Source organism: Varroa jacobsoni, unplaced genomic scaffold (assembly GCF_002532875.2).
Source record: "Varroa jacobsoni isolate VJ856 unplaced genomic scaffold, vjacob_1.0 scaffold_590, whole genome shotgun sequence".
Lineage (NCBI taxonomy): Eukaryota > Metazoa > Arthropoda > Arachnida > Mesostigmata > Varroidae > Varroa > Varroa jacobsoni.
The window spans coordinates 331,110-353,195 of record NW_019213492.1 but is presented as its reverse complement, the minus strand read 5'-3'; the positions used below and the strand labels follow the sequence as shown (position 1 = coordinate 353,195).

General features: G+C 39.7%; 1 protein-coding gene and 1 long non-coding RNA gene across 6 annotated transcripts in view; one reads left to right on the top strand and one right to left on the bottom strand.

Moving 5' to 3' along the window:
* LOC111261724 (uncharacterized) overlaps window positions 1-3,985 on the top strand; it is a 30,826-nt gene extending 26,841 nt beyond the window's left edge. Inside the window, exon 5 of the long non-coding RNA XR_015311649.1 lies at window positions 3,316-3,985. This is a non-coding gene — a long non-coding RNA (uncharacterized LOC111261724). The remainder of the gene's footprint in view (window positions 1-3,315) is intronic.
* Window positions 1-22,086, bottom strand: part of LOC111261722 (coiled-coil domain-containing protein CG32809) — a 319,292-nt gene that overhangs the window by 146,192 nt on the left and 151,014 nt on the right. For all 5 annotated transcript variants that reach the window (XM_022835427.2, XM_022835428.2, XM_022835426.2 and 2 more), the window contains one exon: window positions 3,996-4,064. In XM_022835427.2, coding sequence (XP_022691162.1) covers window positions 3,996-4,064 — 69 coding nt within the window. The remainder of the gene's footprint in view (window positions 1-3,995; window positions 4,065-22,086) is intronic.

Genomic DNA, 22,086 nt, shown 5'->3' with positions numbered 1-22,086 from the left:
GTCATGTGACGGCTGTTACTTTTGTTGGAGCAGTCTGCTCTCGCCCCTCTCCGTAGTCGCAGCTCCCCCGGGCTTGATGTTATCACCATTGTCACCGCCGCTGTTGTTGTGCTTGTCGTTGGCGTCGTCGTCAACAACGAATAACAGCGACCCCTTCCTAGCGCTGATAACAGAAAGAGAGAGGAGATTACACAAAAAACGATATGGCATAGACAGGCTATAAGAAGAGGGATATCAAATAGTGGTGGTGGTGATTCAGTAACAATCGAATATAGGCACCTCGGAGTCGAGGAATGGGTACAACAGCACAAGTTGACTGTGGCAAAGAGGAGAGAAAAGGACCAGGTGGAGTCCGAAGTAGTCGCTCTTTCACGACGAATTCTACTCTCCTGTTTCACTTTTCCGATGTCATAAGCATAATCATCTTCATAACAGCCGCGACCGAGAAAGCAGGGCGGCATCGTGATGTTCTCGTAGGTCTTGGTTGAGACTTCGCCAACATTTAGGTCAAAGAAATCTGAAAGCCAGAGGTCCAACGATTCAGATGCGACTGGCGTCGGGTGAAAGGAAAGAAAAAATTTGTCGTTTATACCGCCTGCTACCGACGAGAACGTCGCAGACTTGTTCCTGAACGGACTAAACACATAGATAGTTGGCAACCCACTTGCACTACTGCGTCAAGCTGTTGTCGGTACAATATATTCGAAAAAAGAGAATTGCTGTTATTACCGAGTGCAGAGATTATCATTACAGATATATTGAAAAGTTACAGGCGTGACTTTTTGAAACGTAACTATTCAGTGAGCTAATTCTAATAAAAATGCTCCTTGTTTGTATATGATTGTCTCATTTTACTCAGTCTGGCCTGTACCATTCTTCATACAGTCTTATTTAAGTTATGCTATGTAATTAGATGCACTAAGCATGCGAAATGGACCTGTCGGTTATTGCCTAAATAAAAAAACAAGGCAAACCTGTATTAACTCATCATATGCAATATGCAATGCTAATCAGATAAAAGTGCATGATTTCTTCGGAGCTTTTTTGGACCTCAGAGATCAGATTCGACTGGCTGCGAATGTTCTCAGAGAGACTGTGAGCATATTTGGCATCGTTTGGATTTCTTACATTAGAGAGGACGTAACCAAACGTGCCAGGATCGATTGCTTCTCGTTAATCAGACTGTCACCGCGGGGCACCAACATTTCAGTCTCTTCCTGCGGACCGATGGTTTAAATTTCGCGGTAAATATGTATATAGTAATACCCTAAACGTATGTAGTTGCATCCGAATAGCTGCCATGTAGCGTTCTTGATTTAGATAATTATTTAAAGAATTTTATAATGATTCGGGTAGTGATGGCGTTATCGTTTTATCGTATTATTATCCTCCAAGGTTAATTAGTATGTAAAAGTATTAATATCGAATATGTTTACCAACAAGAGTTTACATGTACTGCATACTATGTTAGCTGAAAACTATGTTAGCTAAATTCTGTTATCAACAAGATAATATATATAGAAATCTAATCCAGGCTTTAGCAAGAGTATTGATACTGAAAAGCTTCAGTAATTGTCATACCTATCGGCAAAAAATGTTAGTACCTCAGAACACAGTGCCCATTTATACAAAACTGTATAAAACAAGCGACCCTCTATGCGACGTGTTCCTTATGAACATAGGAAGCAGCTTATAAAAGCTAACGGTAAATATTTATGCCTCAGCAACTAATCTGTTTTTTAGAACGATTCTTTGAACGAAAACCCATACTTCACCAGACGATTAAATAAATAATAAAACATTAAGACGATGATTAAATCTAATTAATTGTTGAATGAAATTTTATTTGTGCTAATAGGGGCAAAGATTAGTCGGCTTAGTGGCCTTAATAAGAAAGTACATAGTTACTGATCAGCTATTTACCAACTTTTTATACACTGACACATCTTTGGCGTCTTTGGACAGGGTTTGATAAATGGCTCAAGAAAATTAGATATGACGGCAATCTACATAGTGGTTACGCTGTAAGTAAAGACAAGAGCCTGTGGTGGATTATAGCCTGTATCGCATCGCTGAACGTATGGACTCTACTGAACTCGGCAGGAACTAACTCGGCGGCGGCAACAACGATGGTAAATCATCGACTGGTCAGATGCCGAATAGCGAGCGTAGTACAGATACCAACGATACGAGGCATGCTTATATCATCATGAGTCGATCTCGCATTAAACCATTTTCTTTCTGGCCGTACCGCCGAGACGTCGCTTTCAAGCGTGTCGTACACTCGGATCTCTGCGAACTATGTGTTGTCTGGTCTTGCTATGAAAGCTTTTTTGCTTTCTACTTCTACATGTCTGCAGATCCCGTATAGATCCTAAATTCTAGAAGCGGCTAAACAGAGTCCCCACTCCGATATACTGATTAACTAACTGCCAAGGAATTAGAGTAAAGAAGTGATGGATTGTGTATATGCGTGTGTTTATATGCGCATGAATTATGAGGCTCATAACGGTCTACACAGACAGCTTGTATATATGAACATTAATTTTGCCTACTATTGATGTTATTCTATATTATTATCATATGCTATTAATGTTTAATTTTAGCTATGGCAGCGAGCCTGCCGTCGAGGGACCATCCTGTAATTATAATACAAAAACAGTAATTGATTGCTTAGGTAAGATAATAGCTCGAACCAAACGTAATATGCCCCACAATAATTTTATCTGTAGCGCATGTACTTTTTGGTATCTTTTCAATGATGTTTTATATTGTTATTTAACTTCGTAGTTTACAATCTGGTGGACTTCGAATATGTATATGAATATAATTATGGTTTTTATAGGCTTATCTGTAAGCCTATGTAACAAAAATGAATGAGATCTATATATATATATATATATATATTTTATTAATTAGAAGCGGAACTTCGGTTTTTCACGCGTGTTCGCTTCGAGTTCGAATTCGTCTTGAACAAGTGAAACAAAAGTGACGTTTAACAGTTCCATCTACCAGAACGACTTCGCGTGCCCGGAGAATATCCCTAAGCTCCATGGTGCTTTCAGGCGCTCTAACGTGGGTCAGCTGAACAAGTACAGCCATCTAAGAGCTATGTGAAATGCAGATCAGAAGTCAACTAATACGGCGTCAGGTATTGACACAAACTTCTAAGGACGCCCGGATACGTTCAAGGAGCATCCTAACAGAGCGCATGGGTGCCGTGATCAATACTCGCTATTTATCTGGAATAAGGCCCATAAGCTCGAGCTTCTACGTCATAACTTTAATTAGTAACTTATCAATTTCTTTTTGCAGGAATGAAAGAAAACAAGTTCATTCTTTGCGTGTGTGTGGTTGAAAGATCCCATGGCGATCCACCACTACCTACGCAAAGGGGTCTTCGCATTTCCATTAAATCAGGAATCAACCTCAGCAAGAATTCATCAGGGATCAAAACGTGCCTCATGTATTTATCGGAATGTTGGACTTCTACTTGTCACTTCAGTGTCCTGGTAAACATGTTTGCAACTCCTTCCGAGTGGCGATAATGTCAATGCTCTTGGCAGATGACTGCCTGGGTTTAACCACTGAGATGAAGTCTTCAAGTTTCGTAGGTATGCGCTTAGCAGATTCGTAGCGCGTAGGCAAGACAACTTATGGATAAGTATAGACTTATACATGAATATCTGTGTATACGATATAATAAAATTGGGCAAAAAAGGTCTAGAAAAAATTAAATTTGGTTATGTGTGTAATGCCCAGACATGGATCAGATGCCTCTGCAGCACTTAGGAGAAAGCTTAACTCTGTTACGCTATGATGCTAACGTAACCCATTCTTCAGAGCTCTCTGTACTCGTTAGATAAATTATGACAGAAAGGCAATCCATTGATTGTCGATATAAAGGCAATAAAGTACTATAGGTGATGTATAGTATGATAATAATGTCTCGATAATTGTAGCTGGTTATTATAGATAGATAATGGCTGACTTACTTATATAGTACATGCGCGCAGGAGAATCAGTTTGCAGAGGTTCCTCGGGGAGACTGCACTCGCCACTCTCTGAAATCAATAAATAATAAAAGTTGTTTGTGAGTCGTGTATGTTTTTTGAGGGACTACCACATGTTTTGCAAGTGACCAAACTGAAACTGGTTTACTTAGCTTTGTACCCTTTTGTAGACATGTGCTGAGAACGGTTTTTCAAGTCAATTAATTAATCATGATAGTCATTTCTGATGGAATTTCCTTCATTCTTTTGTATACATGTCTTATTTGGAAGGCATACAGCGCAAATATTTTAACGTATACCTGTACTATTTAGTTTCGAAAGGTTCATATACCACGTGAGCATCGAACGCTTCGTTCACTCATTCAAGTTCTAAAGCTAAAAAAGAAATTCGTTGCTCTTCTCTTTCAGGTACTGGCAAGGTCTTCGGGTGCATTAGATCTTCCAGTTTTAGATAGCGAATATTTTCAATGACTAATTAGAATGAAGTGCGCGATTAACTATGATGTTTCTTATGCACTAAACGCTGACGACTCACTGAGTCTTAAACGTTCCTGAAATAACGTAGAGACGTGCGACCCACTCGTCGGAGATTATTACTGCTCCATTCCATATTAACCATGTGGAAGAAAAAACGCACCATACAACAAAAAGCACGATTCCGTTTTAAGGTGTCAGCTGGCTAACAGGATGCCTGTAGATGTTCAATTGTAAACAGGTTATACACGAGTGCAGGAACTAATAATTGGGAAATCTGGGTAGATTAATACGTATGCGAAGCTTTACTAGATAGGGTTTTTCCGAAACAAACTGCAACATTTCCCTTTTTCTTTGCCACTGTAACATTGTCTCTATCTATTTTCTATACAATAAAGGAGATCTCATGTTCTAGGCGCTGTTGTTCGCATTACCGGGACATATATGACACATACATAAAATAGATGCGTCTGAGAAGTAGGCGCGTCAAATTAACTCAATTATTTGCTTAGATAGTGTCAGAAGTATTTTATTTCATCTCGGAGAGAACTTGTTTGGTCGATCTGTTCATCTGGCGAATTATTCAAAATAAGTTTTTTTGAAGAATAGGCCGTAAGTCCCTGAGGTTTGCCATTGTGCTTATTTATATTCATATGTTATATATAACATTCGTAGGATGTGCTTTTACTTTTAAAAACCTGAAACTTGTTAACTTTGTTAAAACGCTTAAGGCCAGGGAGTAGAAATATCTAAGGTAGACTGAAAATTACGCTGGTGACCTAAGTCTATAGTTAGAAAAAGAATGGCTTTATAAAATGATAAAACTGTTGACTTGCAGCTGAGTTAACATATGTTTCACCCGAAAAGCTCTGATTTTAATTGCAAGCCTGATCTTAACTGTTGCGCCTTTTCAAACTGAAACCTTTTCTGTCCGTACGTGTTAGTCACTATGCTTATAGCATTTCAAACATTATTGCTTATCCTAGAGTTTATATCATGCCAACTCAGATTACAATCTTTAGGCAAAAACTTCGCATTTTCGAGCACACGGAAACCACGTGGCATTACACTACCGATGAATGCGCCCTTCGCGGCCAACTTGGCAACTAAAAATTGCGTAGTGCACTCTTCCGCCGTTCGGGGCGCCACTGGTACTGTGAAGAGATATTTGCCTAAAAGACCGCATTCGATAAGTGAGGGTCCTGTTTGACGATTGTTTTTTCAATTTATGATAAGATATATAATATCTTAAACCAAACGAAGATTAGTCTTGAAATTAGACATTGGTAGGGACGTGACTAAGTTACACGGTTTTGAGTAGTCGTTACGCTCATGATCTAATAAATTAAAAGGTCCCTTTTCTAGGTTGCAGGAGCAATGTCTGAAAAACTAAAGCTTCTGTATATCAATAAGGCGAACTTTTTGTACAGACTTGTTCTTTTATAGCAAGTACTTTCTTCACGTATAAGGATGTGTCTTGAAAAGGTTCCAATTCATTTGGTTAAACCACAGTAGGGTAATTTCTTCACTGTGTTAATGCTTCATCTTAATATTCCTTAACGGGCTTTTTATAATACTTAAAAAAATTCCGGAAGTAGATGCAACTTAGACGTAGAATCCTCAATGTCAATTAAGGTAGAATCGCGACGAATACTACACTTTTGCACAAATCTACATGAGAAAGTTAAATATTTTTTTTTTTCTGACTTTATCAATGAACACCCTTGGTCGCAGATTGTTTGGTCCTTGTTAAGGATGAGAGTCTTGCTTGAGTGTTATGTATTCAGTTAATATACCTTTATATTATATATTTGAGATCCATACTTATAAAAAATATTACTGGCAAGCACTAATTATCCGCCAATTGCTGCAAACTTATGGTAACGACAGATTTGTACCGGATGCGGAGAAACTGTACGCCCTTTTGCTGCTGCAAAAATGTATAATATAACTTAATGCCGCCCGTTTTTTCATTACAAGACCCTCTTCTAAGAACCGTAAGTTTGCAGCTATTTTGGCAAACCTTGACGTTGTAAAATGCTCTATACCTTCATGTGCGTGCATCACTATATTCTCACAACAAATAAACATTTTTCTTCTATCTTGAGCGACATATACTAATCGGTTGGTCAAAAACTAACGCTGTCGTTCCTAAGGCTTTCATCTCCGCGCTCTTTGTTTGCTTCTGTATTCGGCATTTAAAAACATTCTCTTTTTTCTAGACTTTCTTTGTTGTATGGTTTACAGCGTTTTCTATTGAGTTTCGGCCTGAAAAATAAATCGTTTAGTTGTACTCTTTGATAACTGATCTCATCAAATATCTCCAGTCTATTTTAACTAACAACTATTTATACTTCAGTCTATTTATACTAAGAGGCAATACTAATTCTATTTCGGACGTTCGGCTCAAAAGATTTTTCAGACGCCTATCCTAACACAACCAATAGAGAAAAGCAGGAGATTTGTCATCGGGAGGAATTTGCAAGTCGTAGACGATAGGTGGTATTCCACTCAGTAATCTGCCCTGTACATCCGTAAATACGACATGACTTATAATGGACGATAAAAATGCTGTCGGAATGGGGCGCGCGCACCATAAAGTCCACAGGTACGTGCCTTAATCAGCATTTCCGGCACACTCTAAACCTGTCGTTGGTCCCCTAGATGATATGCTGTAGTCTAACGTCCACCTGCTGACCCAGATCAGTTGTAACGGGCCAAAGGAAATAACAGAAAAGCTCCGAAAAAAAGACTATTAGATAAGCTTATTATTACGAGAGGAAATTCTTCGACAAATGACGATTTCTTCGAAGTAGATTGGCTTTTCCACTCTGCTATCGTCCGCCCAATATACCTTCAGTAGCCAGAAATCTTTACAACGAGCACACAGCCTTAAGAGTAGCGGTAGCCGAAGCGTTCGTTCTTATCTCTCGTTCCCCTCCAACCGAAAAAAGTGCGCCATGAAAACGAAGAACTTTTTATATATGAGTAAATCTCTCCTTTTTTTTGCCGTCGTTGTAGGCTTTTCAGGGGTCACGCAGCGTATGTATCTATGATCTTCTGTCCAGGCAGGAGACGATCAGACGTAGAAAAGCAGTTTACAGTAGAGCGATGGAATGGAGGAATAAAACGTTCAAAATGCACTTCGAGATTGGGTTCTTAGCGTATTTCTACTTATTCTTTTTTGTTGCGTTTAAGAGTTGTAGCAGTAATTCTAGGTTACGTGCACAGGAGACCTGCAGAAGCCTGTTTATTGCGGCGGTAATGGTGCAGGTTATTGCTACTGACTGTAGTAATGCTTGCTGGGGCTGCTGTGTCCCATCCATCTTCCCAGAATATACTGACTTCCACTACGCATGCTAAGGGTTTCTTTAGGGATGCACACACTGGCGTACACGAACAAAACGGTGCAGGCGTATACCTGCAGTCGAGCTGTAGCCGGTCACGCAGAGCTGAATTAAACCAACAGACTCGAGACGCTATCTGGGGTCGAAAACACACGATACGTCTTCAAAACAAGAAACGAAATAAGGTTATATATTACCCGCTCGACTGGTGTGGCGCAACGCACTTACTGCAGGCGCTCCTGTAAATGTGTCTGTGTTTGTATGTATATCGCAACGAATGAACGTGTAAAATAATATGTTATTTCCTTAAGCAAGATTGTTTTTGTTTTTAAACTTGGTGGGTTTCATACCGAAATCACTACTTCAGTCCGTTAGCGCAATTAAACAGATCATATTGTGCTTAGTATTATTTTATGCAGAAGTTTGTCTAAACAAAGAGCGCATCACTATGCACGTAAAGGTTTACACTGAGTTCATATGATATCATCCAAGTGTCCAAGGATCAATCTACTGTGGGCAAATTATAGATTGAGATTATAACATATGTAAACATATAGCATAATACGTATAACTGACAAGCTATATTCATAGAATACATAGTTGATTTATATCGAAAATCGATCCAAAGTATAATTTTCTTTTTAATTTTTAAGAAAAATCAACGCGTCACGATTGGCCACGTAGCTGTGGCGTGAGTACTCGCAATAAATGTAGATAATCGGCTTAATTAACTGATAACTAAAAAATGTTATGATGCAGCGGATTTTAATAGGCCTGGTGAAGTAAAGGGAAGGCGCTTTATAATTTCGACATGTTTTTGCGATACGGTTCACTTAACAGTTCCAATAACATTTTCCAATGTGTCCTGGATCGTGTTTTGGCTTTAAAACTATGTTCAGAGTGTTTGTATTGCTAATGTTAAACGTATTTAGAAGTCTCCTTATGTATAAAATCTGAACAAATGATCTCTGCCCTAATTGTTTATCGTTAACATGTAGGTCCTACATTGAAAATCCCAAATAACATAAGTCGGCCGACAATTTAACCGCCAGCATTCGTTTGCAATGAACACAACGAATAAATTGATTGAAAAATGCTGCGTCTTGAAAAACATTTGGAAAGAACAATAGTCTGATCCTTTAGGCGTGATTTACACTTTACAATTACGGAAGACTCTATTGATAAACTAGCCGTTGTAATTTAAGTTTTTAGCCACAGAACTTACCTTCTTTACAACTTTCAGCTTCGAATTTAATCTCGATTTAGAAACGTGATGTATGAACCCCTCGTGAAGTTAAAATTGTAAAAGGCGTACGCGCGCAAATTATGTGGGCAACAAAATTAGATTGATCAAAATGCAATAGCCTTTTTTTTCTTAACTACTACTTTTCCTTTTTACTTTTTCGCTGTTTGTTTACTTGTGTATATCGCTTGAAAATATATAGGTCAAATTCAACTCTGCTGTGTACTGAATAAAGCTTTAACTCAAGTTGAAACTTTGAATGCAAATGTTTCGGGTAGAAACCCATTTTTGACATTACCTTTGTTTCAATCCTTGCCGGAGTCAAAGAGCTACCGACATAACCCATGACATTTACACAATGGCCAGTGGCGCTTTTATAAGTGAGGAAATTCTTCAAAGGGGGTTAACTATGTTACTCATCGTAAAGGACCTAATCGGTCATCGATGCGAACTTTGATGGATGACAAGCAATTCGTTAATTGGCGGAGAAAATAGACTATAAATACTTAGTTATTGTAGGATGCCTCGAAGGTATAAGATTTAATGAAAATTAGAAGCTGGATCGTCTCATAGGCTTGCTGAAGAGTTCAACGGAACATGTCTTTTTATTATCTCTTCACATTGCCTGGACCCGAGTAATCCGGGGCCACAATGGATCCTTACGGGGAATTAGATGAGCAGAGAGTGGCGAAGAATGCTATTTCTATATCGATATCAAGCAAAGAAAGGAACGGGTAGTCCAAGGGATACGTGAACCTTAGAGTTATACCAGAGCTCCATCCGCAAAAGACCATGATTTGCGTTCAGCGGGATTGAAGAGGTCCTACACTAGGATATATTTGACCAAAGCGAATTATAGAAAAGGCTCCGTAGGTATCGTAACGAACTAAGCTGTCCTACAGAAAAGGCTTGACAGGTAAAGCAAGGTAATCTTTTTCGACAATGATCATAGAGGGAGTAAAAGGTTCTTTCCACTCAACATATCCCCGTGGCCATTGAAATCGGTAACAATATATTTGTTAATATATTGTTAATAAATAAATAAGTTGTTACCGACAAAACCATCAACACTACACCCGACAATTTCTGGCCATTTGAATCGATTGCGGGGCAGTCGCAGAGGGTTAGAGCCAATACCTGATAAATTCATTTGTTCTTAGAATTCGAATGAGACACTGTCTTATTTATCGGGTAAACAGCCGCTGCCACCTTTTAATTAACCTAATATAACTCGTGTGAGTAACAGTAAAGTTCTTTCACTTAATTTTTAAAGAAAAGCAGTCTTGCTAATGAGGGCATTTGTGTGTCTACTTTATTCATTGATTGTAGACAGCTACCGACTATTCTAGTAGTGTCTCAAACGTAACAGTGATCTCTCAAAGTTGCAATGTAGATCATTTTTTACAAATGAGATACTAAGGTATTTGCTATTCAAGCAATGACGTTACCAAGTACAGTCTTGCAAAAATGGGCTTACATTGACCGAGTAAATAAATATTTACAGAGAAACTGGGAAAAATGCCATTTAACTACTGAAATGGGTCACTGGATTATGTTCAGTTGTTTGGTCGATCGCAGCCGACCATGGAGGTAATAGCAGAAATCAGTACTAAGAATGATTAGTCTATCATACATTGCTCAGAAATGTTACGGCAAATGACAATGTATTTCTATCCTGCAATACCCCTATTTTGTTTCGGTTTACAGGTGTCTATCCCATATAAGAAAATTGTATCTGTATTTGTTTGCTAGACACATCGTGTAGTTTATATCATTTGACAAAATGGAAAATGGAAAGAAGCAAGACTCTCATTATTGGTAAACAAATGTTGGTGTATGAACGATATGCAACGACCCTGTCCTCTTTTTACCCAATAGAAGGACACAGAAGTGAGCTAGTTCGAAATAAGGCGTAGGCACATTTTAATCTTCCAGTGGAAACCCAAATGGCAATAGGAAACGCGATGAATATGGTTGTAATCTTTTTTCCTGCTCGGTATCTCCAGTAAGCCCCAGCCCTGATACGTCCTTATTTCAAGGCATGTCGTAACCGTTGGAAATCAGTTATCCTTATACACTAATCTTCCTAGTAGCTAAAGCCTAATAGCTCGACTGCGAGATTATTTTGTATTCACCGCATCCAGATCTCGTAATACCATCTTTTCTGACCATTGGCAAACGAAATTAATAACCTGCTTTACATTTGATTATAAAAAGGGTCCCCAAAATAGGCTGATTGTTTTTTGATCTGTGTTACATACGGTTGTTTGCACAGTGTGCTAAATGTAGGCTTTTATGTAAATGCTATCTGCAGGGGCCGTATTCACTATTTATATAAGCTTTCAAAGCAGACAAACAGTATAATTGAATCTGTGCAGTACTATAGACATCATCCAACGACGCACTTTATGTTTACCTATTTGCAGACCTCTCTGGATGAATTAGGACACAATTACTATTATTTGTTTATAAGACACATCTAGGGACAACAAATATCTGGACTCTGATGTTTTGTTTGTACTAAAAGGAACATCCCTCACTGACCGAGTCTATTTGGCGTAACTGTCATTCGGTTCGGTTCGCAACCGTTTCTATTAGGGTTTTGCATTTGTCGCTAGCCATTTCCATAGATTTTGCTATGGTTACCGTAAGTAAAACGACATTGATGAACGTATTCTCACTACAGTCCCGTCTAAACCCGCCTGACACAAATAGCCAACGTCTAAAGAACCTGAATGGCAAAAAATAAGTTAGATTAAGTATTAAAGCCTATGTGAATAAACCAATGGGTAATAGATACTCTGCTTCCGAAAACAGCTACCGATGTCTACAGCAAAGTACTAAGAGAATTATAAATGGTTTTTTGTGCAAGTTAGATGGATCTCTGAGCCCCTTCAGGCTAATCCCTAATGTGGTTCTTTTCCGGTGCCTCACGGAGATCTACTTTGGGCTCTTCGTATGCGATATGGAAGTCAGCAGCGACATCGATTGTCGATTTCAGACAACCAAAAAAGTTAATTCATGTTATCCTCGTGGGGTTCATCTAGTAAGGCTACGTCAGATGCATGTACGGTACGACAAGCACCCCCCACAAGATGTCTTCCAACTTATGGGAGCGCCCTGCACCGTTGGACGCTGCATTAGTTGCTCTCTATGCAATACAATGAATCGTTCGTAAGTAACGTTACAGAATGTCCAGCTTTTATTCTGCAACGCTCGGGCGGGCAAGAGGGTATGAATAGATACGTGTACCGGGGAATCATTAGCTTGCATGAACAGTTCGAACACGAAGCCTTGTCCAATATGGAAGAAGGATAAGAAATATAATACAGCGTCGGGCCGCCATTATGTTCTGCGGCTGGTGTCGACCATCAGATCAATAGTGGTGCACAAACTATATTTTTCTGATAGGTTTCTTCTTTCTTCCCTTTCTTCCTATCTTTAAATTGAGGGAGGAACAGTCATATTTAGTCCAATGGCAACGTTTCACGGAGGTGAAAAGTCGCAGGCTTTGTTTCTCTCTGCATGACGATATCTTAACTGTCCTAGAACAACTTTGATATACTGACTGGCTTGTGTCACTTCTACCTAAAGAGAACTGTGAGAAGACTCATTCATACCATATCTATAAACACAGCCAGCTGAAGGTAATGTAGTTGCTAGATTTTAGTGGCACGCAGTAGTAAATGAATTACTAATTCTATTGATTCTAAAGATACACGCTGTGTTTCGACAACGAAATGTATGTCAAAAGGGTCATCGCGCATAGTGCACCCTCAAGCACCAAAGCAATCGATCAAAACTGCGGTTATGCTATGACCAGAAATGAGTCTCAGGAACTCCATTGTAAAGTAAACACGAAATTCAATAAATGTGTACTTCTATGGAATGGCAACAACCGAAGGAAACAAGGCGATGATCATTTTCCTTTATCTGAATAATTACTGTTAACTCACTGTCCCTTTGGAGAGTAGTGCAACATCCTAGCATTAAAGGCATCTACTTCAGTCTGTAACACGATTTACAATTATCTTCGTTAACAAAAGAGGAATTCCGCAACTCTAACGGGCCTAGCCTATATAGGAGATTCCAACACACAATTTTATAGGTACCAACATGATTTACTACTAATGTCTCCCCGGCGTCTGCTGTCAGGTACCGTGGTGCCGTTGTAACGCGTGTTCACTTCAAGCACGACGAGATTGTATTTAATCGTCTTATTAAATATAAAAAAATATTCTACCAATGCAGTTTTCCGTGGTTTGTGCCCCACAGCTCAAAACTTCGGCGAAATTTCCATGTTGAACAACTGCGAATGAATATTATTGCTTTTGACGCCATCAGCAAATCGTGTTGTCGCCGTTACTAAATATATCCTTCGCACGTTTTTCACAAATCAAATGCAAATACTTGTACTTCGCAAACAACAACATACTTACACTTACTGATTTATAAAAAAAAAAAAATGCAGAACGCATTTTCGTGGTAACAACAGGATAAGCTATGGTTGTAATTGTCAACTTTCCGGGTTTCTTCCACACACATGCGTTTCAAGTGTGACACTTGGCAAAAATACATCGTTTCAGAGAGTTTGCTTGTCTCAACTGTTGAATCTTTGCACATTTTACACTCGCTCGTTTTATAGCTTCCTCTGTTGCGTTAGCGGCGTCAATGGGGTACGAGCAAACACAAATGTCTCAGACAGGGTCGTTGCGTCCTTTGTACTTCGGAGCGGCTACATGTTTTAAAGTAGGACTGAGTGAATAGGCTGCAATTGCCGACCGTTGTCCTGCGAGCGATAATTTAGTAATAGTCATAGCAGTAGAGCCGGTAGCGCCTTCATAGTAGCATGATGTTGTGGCTACATGGCCACCTTACTGACTAGCTCCAACGTGCCTTAATTTCAGGGTTCGGGTCTTTTCAGGACCGGCATCACGAGCGACCCCTTTATTGAGAGAGGGCATCAGCTCTGTTACCTACTGCTATTGCTACAACTCCTAAGGTTGGCTGCTGTTCAGTCATTGGCGATCAATTTTGAAGGGAAAAACCTCTGCTTATCGTCGCAGTACGAACGATGCGCAGTTACTCATAGGAGAGGTTCCAGCCTTTGATTGCTGGATACCCTTACGAAAATAGTAGCGCTGCCAGCCGGCCAAACCGCCAGCCGCTGGTCACTGAGTTTTTCATACAGGTGGCACTACACAGTGTTCAAACTGTAGATGGCAACTGCTAGTCACGGAGATGAATAGGCGCTTTTTTCTCTTTCTAGCTTCTCCCGACACTACAGAAGGGACAACAAATCAGAGAAAGTGGCGTTCAGACAGGACTTTTCTTCAACGTGAACATCATGTCGCGCGCAAAGTTTTGTTACTACTCCGATGCTCCGCCATCCTCGACTGACCCATATACTTGCACTTAGTCCACATAGCCCCTGCCTGCGTTTTGTCCTGCTCCACAACATGTGTGTGTTCGCAGCGAGTACCTTCGACCAGGAGCCTCTCTTGTTCCCAGGCATATTTCATCCTCTTTTAGTGTATAGGGCTGGTCAGTAAGCCCACTTCAACATCATACGTAACCAGATTCTGCAACCTTATTTATTTCCCTACCTACCTCTCTCCTTCCATTTAGTAACGGGCTCAGAGGACGCGCGGCACTGGTTTGTTAATAGAACAAGCCTGCCAATGCCCCGAATTTAGTGCCATGTTTGTTGTGCTCCTACAAACGATCCAATGCGTGCAAGGGTGCTGTAAGTACGCGCGTAACGGGTGTACATTGTATGTAATTTCATACAATGTACACCCGTTACGATTGTAAGCAAGCTGTATGTGCGGGGAAAAGCTTCGGGCTTATGCCTGCAGTGAAGGGATGGGTCTCTGTATCACGCAGGCAATGTCTCGAGTCCTCAACGAAAGGCTGGGCCCTCTTAGGTCGTTGTCTCGTCGCTTTGCTACCTCGGGGGGTGTGCCACACGGAGATGCTTTAAGCTACTGCGGCCGTTTTGTACAAGCTCTGGATATGGGGGAAGGTGGAAGAAAAACGTAGATATGTGTGTGTGTATATAATGTGTCCCTCCCGACCCTGATATTGGACCATCCGTTGGGATGTCATGTTATCCGAGGGCGCTATATGCAGTACTTCTTTACCTTCAGACAGTTGTCCGCACCCGGTCAGATGCGGTAGCGTACTGTCCAACACGCAACCTGGTAATTTAGTCGGTTTATAGTGTTCTGAAGTAGCTAGGTGCCAGAAACCCAAAGAGGGTCGTTTACATTCAATGGACACGCTGAGTAGTTAATATCTAGTCTTTATAGTAAAGGCTATTGTCCCGCAACTGTTACATGTTATGCTAGATTGTTGCTTCCTGTTGAATGTTCCACTTATTTATGCGCAAGGAGACTATTCTGTTTGCGTCAACACAGCGGGCAATAAAACATGGCGCGTCCCTCTTGTAAATATGTCAAACAAAAGGAACTAAAGCAGTAATAACGGTAACCACACACATGCATGCAATTGAGAAGTTAAACCAGATATCGGCAAAGATGTCTGCCCTGTTGGCTCGTAATTCTCGATCAATTTTAAACAGTAAAAATAATAGTGACCACTGACAGAAAAGTACAATAGTAAAAAATGTGATTAAAATTATGTGTGCTAACTATGGTCAGCATCAGAGATTTAGAGAAAATCGATAATCTCTAAAATAGACTTAACGTGCTTATAGCTGTTTATATCTGGCTATTTACTATCTACTATGTTTGACTAAATAGTTTCTATCGTCTTTTTCTTACGCCTTTCAGCAACCCAGATCGCACGGGGTCAATTATGGGGAACCTAAGGGTCGAAAGAATGACTTCATGTTGTGACTGTTGATTTTGGTACTTGGACGGGATCTTACATTGTTATTGAGTAGTATCATAATGCATTATCTTTCACAAAATATAGATACTAAAGAAAAATTATTTATCTTTTGACTGCCAACATTTTGTAAAAGCGAACTCTATCACATTGGTATCAGCTACTCCAGGTTCCAATGATCTAAGCATTGACACGAGTACTTTCTGTTTTAATTTACACCTGTCATATTTTCTTCCCAAGGGATTTTACAGAGACTAACCAAAGCCTCGTTCGTTAGTTGCGAAATTATGGCGAGCAAGTATTTCATTTATTATGTTTCTATCGCGTTCATAGTAAATTGATGAAAGTTTCATCGAAAAACTAGATGACAAATACTGATTTTATGTAAGAGAAGTCCCAAAGGCCGTAATTTATTAGAGCCAAGGCACGTTCCATTTTCCTACCCGTGTGACTACCCGTTCGTCAAGTACAGAATCTAATGCAATCCCTTCTTCAGTTCTTTTTATTATAAACGTTTGCTTAGACCTTTGTAAAAAGTATGAAACTTTGCCCTGATAGTACGTCATCATCAAATACCACGGCCATATTATTCGATGAACAAAAATGTACATACCTGACCAGCCTCTAGCACGGTTCTAATCGTTAAGTCGTTCCATCAGTCTCAAATACTGTTTTCTGTGGAATACAGTGCATCATACCACTGTATAAAGTATGGACACTATCATTAAGTGGGCCTCACACCGTCTCTCCTGCTTTTTTTCCTTCTCCTGTCGCCTTCTGTATGTGAATGGGTCTCATAAACCTGGACGAAATTAAATATAAATATCGACATATTTGCTCGCCTTCACCGTGATCTATCAGTGATAGCCATTTAGGAATGAACAAATAGCAGGGCTGCGGTATCTAATACCGTTTCAAAAAATTGCGGCCGGAACGTTCTTGTGTACGAAAAATGCGTTTATTTCTGCTTAAATATAATTTTCGCTGATTTCCCTTTGGAAGCCAAAGTATAAACGGCTAGATGCATCTAAGCCCAGCATCTTTGTGTACGTTATGTGTAAGTAATGGATTTTGATGATACCTAGACATAGGAAAGCTGCCATCATAGGCACGAGGATATGCGACAAGGTGCAGGGTCAAATCAGCATACGCATAAGATCCGACATCGGCCTGACCAGTGACTATACAATACTGGCGTCGAAGAATATACATCCGCGCATAGCTTAGGGTGTAGAACATGCCTATAATAGATTGATGGAGAGGTTGGATATGATCAGCAGCAGTGGGGCGTGGTCGATATTTGAGGATCCCATCCGACACCCCTTCTTTCGTTCACAGCGACTTCGTTGCGGTAGGCCTGTTGTCCAGCCTATGTATGTTTATACGGAGAAACTTGGCTTTCAGAGGAGAAAAACAGCTGTTGTCGTATATTGCGGACAACTGTGTGAGCGCTTACTGGCTTAGAAACGAAGCGTATTGTAATAGAAGCTGAAAACCAAGACTGGTCGAAGGAGTGTGAGTGCACGAAAAAAAGTTTGCGTGTGATAAGACATACATGCAATAAGGTGTATATTTTAAGCAAAATCTGAAGATGAATCAACTGATCTCGGAGTCCATATGCAACGAAGTCGTGTAGATACTTAGGGTAGTTTTAATCTCTTCTTATTATCGAATGTAAATGCTTCATGTTAGACAAACAAGCAACGGTCATTATGCGAGTCTGGGATAAAACACCCACCTTACTGGGAGAACAAAAAATCAGCTTAAAATCGATGATGAACTCTGTTATGTAACACGCAAAAAGCTTGTATTGCCCAATGATATGGTCGACTGAGCAAAGTAGGACCATGTGCATCTTCACTGCTGCACTCTACGAGATAATACTATTCATGTTTGTAATCTAGACTTTCATCTAGTGCGTGTAGTCACAAGGTTATAAGCTAATGCCCCTTTATCAAGACTTATTCAGGTCCATGAGTTGGCTGGTGAAGGGTGATAATAACAACAGCAACCGTTGCCTGTCAATTATAGCCATAGCCATTGTATCATCTGCAAGTGTACTCTGTACAAGACGTAAAATTCAGAAGAAATATATGTTTTTTTCTAAATAATTTAATAGCTAGTATCGCGTGATGAAGTCTTTGCTCTTAGATATTTCTAAACTTGCGAAATATCAACGTTTAATAAATTCTTATCAATTGCATCGATGCCTTATCAATGTTGACGTTAGGCTGCCTCCGTCAGTTACTTGCTCTGACAGGGGAAAGGGCGTTGTCTCATCGAAATATTTCAAAATTGATAAAATACCTATTCCTTATTTTTATGGGTCGCTTCAAAAAAAAAAAACGCAGTATATTAATGCGAAATTCGGCGCATGCGTATAACCTCATTTATTTCGTGTCACACATATCCCCGTTTTCTAGGTAGCTGCTTGGTAAGGTAGAATCAATTTATTTTTTCGCCGTTATCGACCCTGTACATTAATTACTATAATCTATAAATAATTAAACGGGTCGCTTATTTTGCACATTCATTATAGTTTATTTGAGAAAGAATAGAAAGCACTAGATAATTAACAAGATTCGGTAGGCGCTATCCGGCATGTATTAGGACCTTCTTGTAAACGAGCAACGCCTGCGGGCGTATCTGTCTATTTAAGCGGGAAGTTGTATTACTGTAAGTTTAGTGTTATGCGTCAATAGCAGAGTTTGGCTAGAGGCAGTAGGGTACTGACGCCTGGACCACATTTTCATCAATGCTACAAATAAACACACTCTTCAATTTAGTTGACAGGCGTGCTATTAACGTCAGTTTTCCGGGACATATACAAAGAGAAAATGTTGCGAATAATACGAGACATATCAAACGGGGTTGGTTTTTAGCCAGTTTCAATTTATGCCTGCACAAACGTAACTACTAGCCGGCGAGCTTACTGTAGAAACTAACGAGTAGCTCAATGCTACTTGCTGAAATAGGATAGGACTTGTTCGCACCGATAGTATAATGGAGATGTCCATAGCAAGACAGGTCTATGTTATACCGCGACATCGAGCTGAAACAAGTCTATTTTGACATTTCACACACAATTGCACTATCAAACTTTCGTTAAATCTGTCATATTTGGTTCAGTTACTACCGTCGAATGTATCCTACTGCTAATTTGACCTTAGAAAGGATTAGGCTCACAGCGTACTTAACTTGGTCTAAAACCATCAATCGAAAGCATTTAGGTTATAACAGCACTGGCCGGAATAGAGAATCTCTATTACATCAGTATCAGTCGTATCAGAATAGTTCAGTATCAGAATCGGTCGGGCTGCCTGAAAAAGCCTTTTCTTTGCATACAGTATTCCTAAATATAAAAAAAAAAAACCCTATTTAGAATCGCTTGTTCCGTGTACTGATATATCTGTCCATACGTGAGATGTTACGTTGTACTCACTTCCGTTGCCGTCTAATGATTAGATTGGTTTTTGGGAGAGATCGAGCGAGCAGTGCGGGTTTTAATATTATAAGGTATGAGGATATACATAACTAGTGATAGAAAAAAGTTTCTGAACGAAAGATGCTGATCTGCCTTTGATCATGTACGACGGTTTCGACTAGACTATTGAGTAACACAAACATGTTTTTTTTTTGAAATCCGTTTTAATGCCTTTACAGGGGAACGAGGTCGTCATTTGGAAGATACTGTAATGCTTTCGATTTTTCAACGAGTAAATAGGTTTGCCCTCAGCTCGGGGTGTCTCACAGTCTCCGGCTGTGAAGTCTCTTTGAACTTCCGAAGTTGTTATGTATGCGCACTCGACGATGTAGCTACGCAACCTTCAAGCGTCTATCTCTGCGTTACTGTAGGTTTATTCTTCAGTGTTTTTCTTTGATGTTTTTGAGCCTAATTATCAAATACATTTCTTATTGATTCCTTGTACCGTCCATATTTGCGATTCTTTAAACATTATTATACAACACATTCATCGCACTTACAGCGTAGCTTCTTATTGATGTTGGGCGGATATACAAATGTAGTAAACAGGATGTGTCAACTATTAGTGCTTCGGGTCTTTATATCCGGTTAAACATTGTTTGGGGCGGCTGGCTCTCAGAGTAAAATGAAATGTGTTTACGCTTGCTTTCAGGCTTAACAAATTCATGTGTCCGTAAGTTTAGTAGGCGGACACGCTACCAGTGTACTATCACGGATATACTGTTGTTTTTTTTGTTTTGCTACTTTTATATTACAGGTAACTGTTCCTACAAACAAATGTAATAGCCGGAGAAGACATTAAAAGCTATAAAGCAATGATATAAACCCTTTTGTTGTGCAAATAAAAGAGTTTTCAAATAGAGCATACATCGTGAGTTTTACATTAAAATACATAGGACAGAGAAAACGCTTTACAAGCTTTTCGCCATTCGAGTCATCATACTTTCGCTTTGCGACGCAAAACGCGGTCATTAAGCGGGCTATGTCCAACTGGGGTACGACGGCGTCATATGAGAGAAGTGGAACGTTCCTCTTGCTCTGTGGAAACCGCTAAGAATAAACCGTCTCAACTACTTTTTTCTTCGCGGTACAAAGGATCAAGCAATTTTTAAAACGTATTTGAGGTGAGTGCAACATTTCCGTTTAGACGCCCTTCAATACCAGCACTTGTGCACATATAACGTCCCCTACCAAGCGCCCTTAGATATTCATTGACTACATCAAAAAAAGATATCAACTTGACGCAATATATATTTAGGTATAAAAATACACGCATTAATAAGTACGCACACATATTTTAGCCTCACTATCTATACTAACACCCGTTGATGGAGTTTTAAGGTATATTGTCATACTTTTTAATGATAGCAGGTGGCACAATGAAAGTCAGTAGGAAACGAGCGACATCTATTGTTGTTTTTCTTTGTTTGCCTCTAAGATACAGGTTTGTCCTTTTCCAGGCGACTGTATCAATAATAGACAATTATACGTACAGAAGTTGGAATGGTTTGTCACAACAACAGAATGGAACTGTTCGAGAATAACTTTATGAACTAGGTTATGCTACGTTCGTCTTTCAGCAGACGACGTCGAGAGTTTCTTCAATAACTGAACTTGAATTCTTCAGGTAAGTTGACGTTGCTATATGGAACGGGCAACTTCAGAGCAATCGCAGTCTTATCTACAAAATACAGTGGATATCTGCGGAGACATGTGAACAAGATATTGCACCGACATGTTCACACTCTCCGTTGGACCACTGTTTTTCTTTACTATGTTGTTAACAATGTTCCTTCCCGACTTATGTTCCGATGATAGGTTACCTGTATCGATCTCTGGTTAAACAGAAATCAAGGTACCTAAGGTAGAATAGCTTCGGCATATTTCTGTCAGGGAAAGATTATCGATAACGTTTTATTGACGGTATCTAATTCACCGGAAATCGGTGAATTAACCCTGAGAACTAAAATGAAGTGACAGGTGTCTTGTACTGATATGGCCTTAAGCGAATGGCTACATCTTCTGAGCTGACCTGATGCTATATATAAATTGAGGACCCGAGAACTCGCATGTTTTAGTTGCATTAGTTTTTTCTCGTTAGGGAAGGCAAAAATGCAAACGCAGGCTCGACATAGGCCCCCTTTTAAAATCAATGGGCTTTCTTCTTCTAAGCGATGTATTCTTGCGTTTTTCAGTCAAATGCACATTGTAAGGGACGGGGACTTATAATACTAAAGCTCTTTTTGCGTTCCAGCAGCATATCACTTGTTTCGTGTAAATTAGCTACAAACCGAGTCTCTATGAGTTTTTAAGTATATGACAGCCTCTGATATTCGGTAATACAGGAAATGATTAACGATTCATGGCCGCCAATAACCCAGAAATAGTCTCGCCAGTGGATGTCTGTCATTCTGAGCAAACAAAGTCAACGTCTATTTTGCCGTTCGAAGATAAACCACATAAGACATTGAATTGTACTTATGCACAAGTCGATATCAAACCGACACCAAAGCTAAAGGACTTCCCTTAGCGTCGTACTACCGCCTTCAAAGCTTTGAATGCTTGCTATCTGCTCCTGACGAATATTGAGATTTATATTGATTAAGAGCGTGCTTTTTATATTACGGATACGTCTGAAACTGTATTTCTCAGTATAACACTATAACACAAGCA